Raw genomic sequence first — 13921 nt, forward strand, 5'->3', positions numbered from 1 at the left:
TGTGACCATGAGTACCCAATGTTTAGCTCCCACTTATAAGTGAGAACATGTGATATTTGGTTTTCTATTCAGGCATTAATTTGCTTAGGATAAAGACCTCCAGCTGTATCCATGTTGCTGCAAAGGACATGATTTTGTTATTCTTTATGGCTGCATAGTATTCTATGGTGTATATGTACCACATTTTCTTTATCATTCCATCATGGATAGGCACCTAGGTTGATTCTATGTCTTTGGTATTGTGAATAGTGCTGAAATGAACATACAAGTGCATGTGTCTTTTTGGTGGAACAATTTATTACCCTTTGAGTATATACCCAACAGTGAGATTGCTGGATTGAATGGTAGTTCTGTTTTAAGTTCTTTGAGAAATCTCTAAACAGCTTTCCACAGTGGTTGAACTAATTCACATTCCCACCAGTAGTGTATAAATGTTCCCTTTTCTCTGCAGTCTCCCCAGCATCTATTTTTTTTAAAATAATAGCCATTCTGACTTCTGTAAGATGATATCTTATTGCATTTCTCTAATTATTAGTGATGTTGAGCATTTTTGCATATGTTTGTTGGCTGCTTTTATGTCTTCTTTTGATAAGTGTTTGTTCATGTCCTTTGCCCACTTTTTAGTGGGACTGTTTGTTTTTTACTTGCTGATTTGTCAAAGTCCCTTATAGATTCTGGGTATCAGACCTCTGTTGGATGCATAGGCTGAAAATACTTTCTCCCATTTTGTAGGGTATCTGTTTACTGTGTTGATAGTTTCTTTTGCAGTGAGAAGCACTTTAATTAGGTCCCACTTGTCAATTTTTTGGTTGTTGTTGTTGAGATTGTTTTTGAGGTGTTAGCCATAAATTCTTCACCAAGGTTGATGTGCAGAATGATATTTCCTAGGTTGTCTTCTAGGATTTTTATATTTTGAGGTCTTACATTTAAATCTTTGAGCCATCTTGAGTTAATTTTGCATATGGTAAAAGGTAGGGATCCTATTTCATTTTTCTGTATATAGCTGGCCAGCTTTCCCAGCACCATTTATTAAATAGGGGATACTTTCCCCATTGCTTATTTTTGTCAACTTTGTCAAAGATCAGATGGCTGTAAGTGTGAGGTTTTATTTCTGGGCTCTCCATTCTATTCCATTGGTCTATGTGTCTGTTTTGTATTAGTACCATGCTGTTTAGGTTACTGTAGCCTTATAGTATAGTTTTAAATCAGGCAATATGATGCCTCCTGCTTTGTTCTTTTTGCTTAGGATTCCTTTGGCTATTCAGGATTTCTTTGGGTTACATTATAAATTTTAGAATTTTTTTCCTAAATCTGTGAAAAATGACATTGGTAGTTTGATAGGAGTAGTGTTGAGGCTGTAGACTACTTTGGGCATATAGCCATATTAAGGATGCCAGTCCTTCCAATTCATGAGCATGGACTGTTTCCCTTTTTATTTGTGTGATCTCTGATTTTCTTCAGCAGTGTTTCATAATTCTCCTTGTAGAGATCTTTCACTCCCTTGGTTAGAGGTCCTCCTAGATATTTTATTTTTTGGTGGCAATTGTGAACGGAATTGTGTTCTTGATTTGGCTCTCAACTTGTATGTTGTTGGTATGTAGAAATGTTATTGATTTTTGTACACTGATTTTGTATCCTGAAACTACAGAAGTAGTTTATCAGTTCTAGCAGCCTTTTGGTGGAGTCTTTAGGGTTTTCTAGGCATAAAATCATATCATCAGCAAACAGAGATAGTTTGGCTTTTTCTTTTCCTATTTGGATGCCGGTTATTTCTTTCTTTTTCCTGATTGCTCTGGCTAGAACTTCTAGTACTATGTTAAATAGGAGAGGTGAGAGTGAGCATTCTTGTCTTGTTCCAGTTCTGAAAGGGAATGCTTCCAACTTTTTGCATTCAGAATGATGTGGGCTGTGGGTTTGTCATACCTGGCTCTTATTATTTTGAGGTATGTTCTTTTGATGCCCAGTTTGTTGATGGTTTTATTGTGAAAAGATATTGGCTTTTATAGAAAGCTTTTCCCATGTCTATTGAGATGATCATATGGCTTTTGTTTTTAATTCTCTTTATGTGGTGAATCACATTTATTGATTTGCGTATATTGAACCAACCTTGCATCCCAGGAAGAAAACCTACTACATTGTGATGAATTAACTTTTTGATATGCTGCTGGATTCAATTTGCTAGTATTCTGTTGAGGATTTTTACATCTATGTTCATCAGGGATATTGGCCTGTGATTTTCTTTTTTCAGTGTCTTTGCTAGATTTTTGTTATCAGGGTGATGTTGGCTTCTTAAATAATCTGTTTCCCTTTTCTGCTTTTCTTAGTTGGGAAATTACTTATTATTTTAGTTTTTCTTTAGGTCTGTTCTAGAGATTAAAAATTTATCCTCAACTTGTAGAAGTTTAGGGTTGATTAGTACTTTAGTTCCTCTGGGATTATCTTACAGTTCACTAATTCTCTTTAGTTATGTCTAATGTGCTATTAAAATCATTCACTGAGATCTCAATTTTAAATATTATATCTTTCATTTCTGGAATTTATAGTTAGTCCTGTTATACAGCTTTCAGTTCTGTCTTGAAATTTTCAAACTTATTATTTAAGTATTTTTTTTTCCAAGAAAGTAAGTATATTTTCTGAACTCTTGTCTGAGTGGTATTCTTTTGCTTTTATTCAAGAATCTCATGCTCAATGAAATTTTTCATATGTAAAGCCAAAGTAAGTTAATCTGATTTCCTTCTTTGTGTATTCTACTAGGATCTTGATTAAAAACATATTCTAGAAAATGAAACAAGACTGAAAATATACAATTTGAATATGGTATAGGATATTATGTGGATGTTTCTGAAATTGATGTTGGGAGTATAATTTGATAAAAAGCTTGTTGAAAGCAACTTGACATTATCTAAATGAAAAATGTTTACATCCTTTGAACTAGTATCCCACTTGTGAAAATATATCCTAGAAATCTATTTGTACTTGTGAATAAGGATTTTCAATGTGGTAATTCTTATAATAGTAAATACCTAGAAACACCCTAAATGTCTATATATTTAAGAGCTGTTAAATAAATAAGTTTACATGCATCCATCTGGAATACCACACATAACTAAAAAACTATTAGGCAAATTCATACATGTTGCTTTGGAAGATCACCAAGATATATCCTTAAATGAAAACAATGAAAATGAAAATATACCAGGGAGCTGATAACTTTGGATAGCATGTTCGTGTGTGTGTGTGTGTGTGTGTGAGAGAGAGAGAGAGAGAGAAAAAGAAAGAGGGAAAGAGAGAAAGACAATAAATACATGCTTTTTAAGCTATTTGTGCATACTAATTCACAAGGATTTATAGGCACATAGAATATTTCATTTTCAGTAAGACAAAAAAATTCTTATACTGCAGGCTGTGACATTCTAAAACAAAGAGATATGAATAAAATGAACATCTACAATATTCACTAATACTGGAGCAAATTTCATTTATTTCCAACATTTGTTCCTGCCTAAAGAGATTTACCTGTGGCACTATCCCTACCAGGGATAATGTGGTGCCACGAATCTCCCAGAGCACTCTCGATCATCTCCTGTTTTCATCCAAGTTATTTTCTAGATTTTGAATAATCTTCCAAATAGATGTAGAGAGAAAGGTGCTGATAGCAGGTAGGGGCAGGTAAAATGTTGGCTGTTTTAAAATCAGTATAGACTGATTATCTATTGTTTGAGGTTTGCAGCACAGGCTCTGGAGTCAGACTGTTTACTTTTAAATTATAACTTTGTCACTTGGCAAGTGTGATAATCAGACAGTTTCTTACTAATTTGTGCCTCAGTTTTCTTATTACATAATGGGGTAATGTAAGTACTCATTTCATAGTGTTCAATAATTACATAAAATTTCACCTAAAATGTTTAGCAGAGTATTTTAGTAGGAAGATGAGAAAGGCTGTGGCTATGACAGCAGCCAATGCTATTTCATTTGAAACTGATAACTTAGGAAGTTATTAATGTAATATATAGAAATACTTAACATAGATTTCTTTAAATAGGAGAATACCCAGGGATTTAAAAATGAAGCTTGACGGGGGTGGGGGGCTAGGGGAGGAATAGCATTAGGAGAAATACCTAATGTAGATGATGGGTTGATGGGTGCAGCAAACCACCATGGCACGTGTATACCTATGTAACAAACCTACACATTCTGCACCTGTATCCCAGAACTTAAAGTATAATAATAAAAAAAAAGATGAGAAAAATGGGAAAAAAAAGAGCTTGAGTTTTTATAGTGTTTCAGGAGGGACATGGAGAAAAGGAGTGGGCCACACTTATACCCTTGTTTTATGATTTATTTAGCCAAGGACACAGAACTTTGAAGAAGTAGCATGGCTGCACAGAACAGAAGCAGGTGGGAGTGGGGAAACTTCATTCAACTTTCCACTGGCTTGTTTGCTTCCTAAAAAGACATCAGCTGCCGGTCACAGATTCCGAGTGGGGAGGTACTGGAACACCTTGTCATTCGACCCGACTGGGCAATTTATTAGTTTCATAGGTTTGAACCATTCTCTTAATTCTTCTGAGCCTCAGTTACCTAATCCATCAAACAGGAATACTAGTTACTCTAATAGAGTGTTACTTTGACTGTATGTGAGATATTGGAAAAGTTGAAAGATATGATAATGCCCAACACAAATGTAATGTGCTGTTGCTCAGGAAACTATGTCTAGCAGTGGACATAGTCAACTTGAGCCTTTCTGAAGCCCCTACATGTGAAAACCACATGTTAAGAATTTGTGGTTAAATGCTTAGAATTTTAAGAACAAGCAGTTGGACGGCTCTTACAGTAGGTGTTAAGAGAGAATTGGTTTAGCTAGATACGAGTACAACTAATTTTTCCTCTTTGGCTGTTTTCTCATCTTTAAACTGAATGAACTGGACAGGATGAATTTGAGGGGGCTAATCATGAGGGAGGAAGTAAAAGTTCATGTGTGTGTGTGTGTGTGTGTGTGTGAGAGAGAGAGAGAGAGAGAATGAATACATGCTTTTAAAGCTATTTGTGCATGATAATTCACTAGGTTTTATAGACACATACAACATTTCATTTTCAGTAAGGACAAAAAAATTATTATTCTGCAGGCAGTGACATTCTAAACAAGGAGATATGAATAAAATGAACATCTACAATATTCACTAATACAGGGGTAAATTACATGTCTAGCATGCTGTGATTCAGGTGACATGTCCAAAGTTCATCTGTGAAGTGGTCCAGGTCCACTTAGTTAGAGTCTTCCTGGAATTCACCAACATCATTGGTCCAATGAGGCATGAGGGCAGAAGAAGTCGCCAAGGGCCCCTTGAGTATGTCTGTGGTGGGGACAGGGGGTGATGGGATGTTAGATTCTCCTCTGTCACTTACTTGAGAATGGAGAGGGAAACCCAAGGAGGCCAGAATGTGAGGGGGTTAATCATGAGTGAGGAAGTAGAAGTCCCTGTTTTATAATTGGATTAATGAGAGATAGGTTCCCTAACCTCTGAATGAAGCAGTTGGAAAATTGACTTTTGCTTTTCTCAGAAATTCCCTAGAGAGAGGGTGCTAGAAAAGTTCAGGGAATTCAATTCTCTGACCTCAACTTTCCATTTCATACATCTTAAATGCTTTGGGCCTCTCAGTCCAGCAAACATTTCCCTCAACTCTCCTTTTAGTGAGTTTTAGGGCAGACTGACCCTGTTCTATTCCCCTGCAACTTTCTTAGCAAGAAAGTCATTAAGGGCTGGACTTGGCAAATGGAGGGGTGGCATCAATGGCACGTGGTGAATCCTTAGGGGGAGGATCAGAATTTAGCAGTGCCTTTTGGGGGTGGAACGATTCCAAGTCAGTTACATTTATTGAGCCCTTACCATGGATGAGTAGACTTTCAGGTGGTGTCTTTCAGACACATCGGTGCCTTCTGTTATTCCTCTTGCTTCCACATGTTTTCACACATGGTGAACCTTCTTAGATTTGCTCACTCTTTCAGCTGATGGGGCAGACCTTAGACATCACCCCTTAAAGCCTCAGCTGCCTAGTTAAAGGACAGGGTGACAAAGTTACTTTATAGTTTAGCTTAGAGCAGATGTTACAGTCATTCTCACCAGAGCCACTGGTAACATGGCCAACATGGAATAGTTTGCAAAACTAAGTTTTCTGAATCAACAGCTGAATAATGTATTTTTCAGCAATATTCTTTTGATAAATTTGAAGGACTTGGCTAAGATGTTCTCACATCTGTCCTCCTATGGGAGAAAAAAAAGTATTAACCTATCTGAGCCTGAGATTAGCCTACATAGAAATCTAAAATTTGCTGGGAAGCAATCCTGAACCAAGATCTCCAAGTTTTAGACTAGTGAACACTAACACACTATTTAGATTTCTTTGATCTCTTTGTCTTTAGACTTTGTTAGTGAAATAAAACTTTCTTGGGATGACGTGGTGCAAGTGAATTAGTGTTCTGACTGCAAAAAAGAAAATATAGAAGATAAATTAAGAATCAAAACAACAAACAATGTTCAAGGTAAGTTCATTCACCTAATCTTTAGTGGGGCATACTTGGAATTAGTTTCAAAAAGAGGAGCTAATTTTTTTAGATTAGATATCCTCCCTGCATGTACTTTAACCTCTGTGCTGTTTATAGGACACCTCTAGTGTCTTAAAAATAGATGTAATAGCAGATGAAGGATTCAGGATTCAGGGATCACTCCAAAACCACCTCTTTACGTCTACCATGTTCTCAGCTGTGTGCAACGTGTTATAGAGGATGTAACAGACACTTACCCAGCCTTCAAAACTTATGTCTTCACTGAGAGACCTGACAGATGTACATGAACTAGATAGAGAATAATTGGTGACAAAGTCTTAGAGCTTAGATCTCAAGTCCCAAAGGCAAATCTTGCAAAGACTTCTTTCCCTGGCAGCGCAGTTTGGCTGGCTCCTGAAACATTGTCTCCTCTCCGGGGCCTCTAAGCTCTGCACAGGCTGCCTGGGAAGAAATTACACCTTGGGCAAGTAGATGACTGAAGTCAGATCATATTTTTCGTTTCTCCTAAAAGTTTTATTTTTATTTTTAAAAATTTAATTTAATTTAATTTTAAGTTTTGGGATACATGTACAGGATGTGCAGGTTTATTACAAAGGTAAATATGTACCATTGTGGTTTGCTGCACCTATTAACACCTCAAAGAACTAGAACCAGAAATACCTTTTGACCCAGCAATTGCATTACTGGGTATATACCCAAATGAATAGAAATCATTCTATTATAAAGATACATGCACACATATGTTCATTGCAGCACTATTCACAATAGCAAAGACATGGAATCAACCCAAATGCCCAATGCCCATCAATAATAGACTGGATAAAGAAAATGTGGTACATACACACCATGGAATACTATGCAGCCATAAAAAGGAATGAGATCATGTTCTTTGCAGGGATGTGGATGGAGCTGGAAGCCATTATCCTCAGCAAACTAACACAGGAACAGAAAAGCAAACACTACATGTTCTCACTTATAAGCAGGAGCTGAACAATGAGGACCACATTTTTGTAAATTTACTTTCTTCCTGCCTTTTGTTTTTTAAAAGATTTTACTCATAAATTAGGTATTGATGGGACGTATCTCAAAATAATAGGAGCTATCTATGACAAACCCACAGCCAATATCATACTGAATGGGCAAAAACTAGAAGCATTCCCTTTGAAAACTGGCACAAGACAGGGATGCCGTCTCTCACCACTCCTATTCAACATAGTGTTAGAAGTTCTGGCCAGGGCAATCAGGCAGGAGAAGGAAATAAAGGGTATTCAATTAGGAAAAGAGGGAGTCAAATTGTCCCTGTTTGCAGATGACACGATTGTATATCTAGAAAACCCCATTGTCTCAGCTAAAAATCTCCTTAAGCTGATAAGCAACTTCAGCAAAGTCTCAGGATACAAAATCAACGTGTAAAAATCACAAGCATTCTTATACACCAATAACAGACAAACAGAGACCCAAATCATGAGTGAACTCCCACTCACAATTGCTTCAAAGAGAATAAAATACCTAGGAATCCAACCTACAAGGGATGTGAAGGACCTCTTCAAGGAGAACTACAAACCACTGCTCAAGGAAATAAAAGAGGATAGAAACAAATGGAAGAACATTCCATGCTCATGGGTAGAAAGAATCAATATCATGAAAATGGCCATACTGCCCAAGGTAATTTATAGATTCAGTGCCATCCCCATCAAGCTACCAATGACTTTCTTCACAGAATTGGAAAAAACTGCTTTAAAGCTCATATGGAACCAAAAGAGAGCCCACATTGCGGAGTCAATCCTAAGCCAAAAGAACAAAGCTGGAGGCATCATGCTACCTGACTTCAAACTATACTACAAGGCTACAGTAACCAAAACAGCATGGTACTTGTACCAAAACAGAGATATAGATCAATGGAACAGAACAGAGCCCTCAGAAATAATGCTGCTTATCTACAACTATCTGATCTTTGACAAACCTGAGAAAAACCAGCAATGGGGAAAGGATCCCCTAGTTAATAAATGGTGTTGGGAAAACTGGCTAGCCAGAAGTAGAAAGCTGAAACTGGATCCCTTCCTTACACCTTATACAAAAATTAATTCAAGATGGATTAAAGACTTACATGTTAGACCTAAAGCCATCAAAACCCTAGAAGAAAACCTAGGCAATACCATTCAGAACATAGGCATGGGCAAGGACTTCATGTCTAAAACACCAAAAGCAATGGCAACAAAAGCCAAAAGTGACAAATGGGATCTAATTAAACTAAAGAGCTTCTGCACAGCAAAAGAAACTAGCATCAGAGTGAACAGGCAACCTACAAAACGGGAGAAAATTTTTGCAACCTACTCATCTGATAAAGGGCTAATATCCACAATCTACAATGAACTCAAACAAATTTACGAGAAAAAATCAAACAACCCCATCAAAAAGTGGGTGAAGGATATGAACAGACACTTCTCAAAAGAAGACATTTATGCAGCCAAAAGACACATGAAAAAATGCTCATCATCACTGGCCATCAGAGAAATGCAAATCAAAACCACAATGAGATACCATGTCACACCAGTTAGAATGGCAATCACTAAAAAGTCAGGAAAAAACAGGTGCTGGAGAGGATGTGGAGAAATAGGAACACTTTTACACAGTTGGTGGGACTGTAAACTAGTTCAACCCTTGTGTAAGTCAGTGTGGCAATTCCTCAGGGATCTAGAACTAGAAATGCCATTTGACCCAGCCATCCCATTACTGGGTATGTACCCAAAGGATTATAAATCATGCTGCTATAAAGACACATGCACACGTATGTTTATTGAGGCACTATTCACAATAGCAAAGACTTGGAACCAACCCAAATGTCCAATAATGATAGACTGGATTAAGAAAATGTGGCACATATAGACCATGGAATACTATGCAGCCATAAAAATGATGACTTCATGTCCTTTGTAGGAACATGGATGAAGCTGGAAACCATCATTCTCAGTAAACTATCACAAGGACAAAAAACCAAACACCGCATATTCTCACTCATAGGTGGGAATTGAGCAATGAGAACACATGGACACAGGAAGGGGAACATCACACACTGGGACCTGTTGTGGGGTGGGAGGAGGGGGGAGGGATAGCATTATACCTAATGTTAAATGATGAGTTAATGGGTGCAGCACACCAACATGGCATAGGTATACATATGTAACAAACCTGCAAGTTGTGCACATGTACCCTAAAACTTAAAGTATAATAATGAAAAGAAAAGATTTTACTCTTCCACTTGGCTTGGCCTTTGTTGTAAACACAATTCTCTTCCCTGTCCCTGTTATTGCTGCATTCTGGAAGCTGGATTTGGGTGAGCACCAGGTGGAAGACTCAATGGATTTGATGATCTATAAAGCAAGCATTGAATGGGAAGCTGAGACACCTAGTTCTAGTTCAGGCTCTGCACCAACCAGCTGTGTGTGACTTTGGGCCCCAGATTCCTCTTCTGTGACATGAAGAATCCATGAGCCCCCTTACAAATTTGACAGCTTATGATTACTCTGTATAGGAAACTAGGAAGGAGAGAGGCCTCTGCATCTGACTTCTCTGTGATAGGATATCTTTGGAGAGAAGAATGTTCGAAAAGACCAGTCTGACCAATCTTATTTTTCAAAACCTCATAGTACATGAGGTTCTATGACAGGAAAAGTGAAATAAGAAACCACAAAGTAGGGACTGGTTTCATTTTAAATATTTAGAAATTTTCACAGAAGTTGTTTACTGAGGTCAGGCCTTCTTTGAGATTCTGTGTGCATCCCCATTTTAGGTTTCCTTAACTGTGAACCCCGGAAATGTCCATTTAATGTGCTGTCTGATTAGAACACAGACTTATGTTTCAGGGTCTCTTCTTTTGGTCCTGCCAATTACAAAGTCAGTATTAAAGTATTTTAGACATCGCAGGCAAAATGTCACTAACACTGTCAGTGGTTTACACATCTATTGACCTCTTTATGAAATTATCTCTCAAAGGTATTTCTTTTCCGTGCAGAGGCTTAATACATGTTAATATCCTTTTAAAAATTCTACTCTAAATCCACTCAATTTTTAGCTTTTTGAGACAATTTGATGATTATATTGTAAATACATCTTGTTCTGTTAACCTTCAATACGCTTGGACTGAAAATACAACAAAGAATCTTTAAAAATCAGAAGACTAAAGTGGTCCTTACAAATCCTTTGAGGGGACCTCTCATTGACACTCCAAACCAGAAGTAATTATAGAACATTTGCTTTCAAGCTAAATTTCACAGAAAATACTCACCTAGTGATAGAGTCATTGTTCCTGTGAGGATGAAACCACCCCATGTAAGATTTCTGCCTTCTGCATAAACATCCTGTGTGTGAAAGATTGGTATATGGCAGAAGGATCAGCTGGGTACACAGAGGAGCATGGTGGGGAGCTAAAGGGAGGGCACAACAATGAGGGGATGGCATTATGGCTGTTTTATAGATCAGGAAACTGAGGCTCAGAGAGGTTTCATCACTTGTCCCAGGCCATACAACTCTTCTTTGGACCAAGGTCTGTATTTTCGAGATGTAAATGCTTCTACCACATCACTCACTTCTGCAGAGTACCTTATAGTGGTTCATCATATCAATCTTGCCTTATACTATCACGTGGAATGAGTTTTCTACACCGAGTGCTAACATTTCTCAACCCCAACCTCAAATCTGTGAAGCTAACCAGGTTCCCTAATAGGCATAAGAAAGAAACTGAGAAGAGGAAAGGAAAATCACAAAGCCTCAACCACTGTTCTTGGAGGAAGGTATGGAGAAGGGGAAATTTATGAGGCAGTAACAAGTCAGAAGGCATTTCAATAATTAGTTAGTTAAATTGGGGTAAAATACACAACAGGATTTACCATCTTAACAATTTTTAAGTGTATAGCTAAGTAACATTAAAATACATTCACATAATTGTGCAGCCATCACCACCTTTCATCTCTAGAACACCTTTCATTGCCCCAAACTGAAACTACCATGAAACACTAACTCCATATTCTTCCTCCCCCTGCAGTCCCTGGTGGCCACCATTCTACTTTCTGTCTCTATGAATTTGACTACTCTAGGTACTCTAGGTGCTGTATAAGTGGACTTACACAGTATTTTTATTTCTGTGACTTAGCATGTCACTTAGCATATTCAGTCCCATTTTATAATGTAGCTGACTGTTCTAAGGGCTTGTTGATGTGCTTAACCCTGGGACCCTTTAATCAGAACCCTGGGACATGACAAGTCTGCACAAGCAGATGTAGACATCAGGCACTCTTTAGGCATAGGAGATGTAGTGGAAGCATGTACATTTTGAGAAACACAGATCTGGGCTCAAATAAGAGCTGTGTGGCTTTGGGCAAGTGGCTGGACTTCTCTGAGTCTCAGTTTTTTTCTTATCTATAAAATGTCCTCTGATTTTTCTTGTGAGCATTCAATCAGCATGTGCTAGATCAGCAAAAACACTTCAAGGCAGCAACACTACAAAATCGAGGCTTATGTTGGGAATAACATCAAGCAGCTGATATTTGCTGTTTTGTTCACTTGTCTCAGAACATGTTTTGGGGAAAACCAAGGGAGAGAACAAACTCGAGAGGGAGCAGGATGATGATAGTCCTCAGGCCTGGGAAGGATGTTTCTAGTGATTGAGGAGAGTTCTTTGATTTCTGTGATTCCAGGCTGTCAGCTCCTGTGCTTTAAAATATGGTTGCTACAAACAATGTGACTGAAATAATTTTCGTGGGATTTTCCCAGAATTGGAGTGAGCAGAGGGTCATTTCTGTGATGTTTCTCCTCATGTACACAGCTGTTGTGCTGGGCAATGGCCTCATTGTGGTGACCATCCTGGCCAGCAAAGTGCTCACCTCCCCCATGTATTTCTTTCTCAGCTACTTATCCTTTGTGGAGATCTGCTACTGTTCTGTCACGGCCCCCAAGCTTATCTTTGACTCCTTTATCAAGAGGAAAGTCATTTCTCTCAAGGGCTGCCTCACACAGATGTTTTCCCTCCATTTCTTTGGTGGCACTGAGGCCTTTCTCCTGATGGTGATGGCCTATGACCGCTATGTGGCCATCTGCAAGCCCTTGCACTACATGGCCATCATGAACCAGCGAATGTGTGGTCTCCTCGTGGGGTTAGCATGGGGCGGGGGCCTGCTGCATTCTGTTGGGCAAACCTTCCTGATTTTCCAGCTCCCATTCTGTGGCCCCAACATCATGGACCACTACTTCTGTGATGTCCACCCAGTGCTGGAGCTGGCCTGTGCAGACACCTTCTTCATTAGCCTGCTGATCATCACCAATGGCGGCTCCATCTCTGTAGTCAGTTTCTTCGTGCTGATGGCTTTCTACCTGATCATCCTGCACTTCCTGAGAAGCCACAACTTGGAGGGGCAGCACAAGGCCCTCTCCACCTGTGCCTCTCATGTCACAGTTGTCGACCTGTTCTTCATACCTTGCTCCTTGGTCTATATTAGGCCCTGTGTCACCCTCCCTGCAGACAAGATAGTTGCTGTATTTTATACAGTGGTCACACCTCTCTTAAACCCTGTGATTTACTCCTTCAGGAATGCTGAAGTGAAAAATGCCATGAGGAGATTTATTGGGGGAAAAGTAATTTGAGAAGAGAAGTAGATGATTTAGTTAGGGAAAATAGGAGGAGTAAGGGATGGGAAATTGGGGCATGTAAGATCTCACTCTGCATCTACCTTGCCCAATGGAGTGAGTGGCCTTGGGCCAGTCACCTTTTTTGAAGTTTCAGTTTCCTCATCTTATGGGATTGGACAAGATTAAAGGGAGCTCTAGGATGGAGTAAGAGGGGTCTTCTAGTGCTGTGCTTCCAAATCTGACAGTGGCTCTGAGACATATTGGTTGGTCTAAAGAGAATAAACTCTTCCAGAAAACCAGGTCAGTCTGGGAATGGTGAAGAGGGAGGTGAGGATTGAGAATGACTGTTTCAGGGAGCACTGGTCATTATGTCCTATCAGTTTGAACATTCGCATGATTGGAAAGTCTCTTGACTTGACATACTGAGGTTTTGCTGAGAGGGTTTTAAGCAGGCAAGCTGACTGAGAAGGGTTAGTCCTGAGAATGGAAGACGTTGACTCTTGTCAAGAGATTCACATGAGCTCATGCCAGCATTAGACTCAGGGTTCTCAAGAATCCAAAAGAACAACAGGGAAATTTTAAGCAAATTGAAGGCACTGCTGTCCCATATTTTAACCTTCTTCTTTTGAGTCTTATTCCAGTAGCCACCAGACTATAAGAATGTGCCCAGAACCCTAACTCTAATCCTGCCCCTCACTGTCATCAGATAAATTTTCTTCCACATGCTTTCAGACT

At 38.8% G+C, this 13921-nt stretch overlaps 1 protein-coding gene across 1 annotated transcript; it reads left to right on the forward strand.

Annotated features, from left to right (window-relative positions):
- The first annotated feature begins 12283 nt into the window (after window positions 1-12283).
- Window positions 12284-13201, forward strand: LOC100993343 (olfactory receptor 4X1). Its single transcript, XM_003815167.3, has one exon. It carries the CDS (start codon window positions 12284-12286, stop codon window positions 13199-13201), a length of 918 nt encoding a protein of 305 aa, XP_003815215.1.
- Window positions 13202-13921: the final 720 nt, after the last annotated feature.

The sequence above is a fragment of the Pan paniscus genome, chromosome 9 (assembly GCF_029289425.2).
Source record: "Pan paniscus chromosome 9, NHGRI_mPanPan1-v2.0_pri, whole genome shotgun sequence".
Classification (NCBI taxonomy): domain Eukaryota; kingdom Metazoa; phylum Chordata; class Mammalia; order Primates; family Hominidae; genus Pan; species Pan paniscus.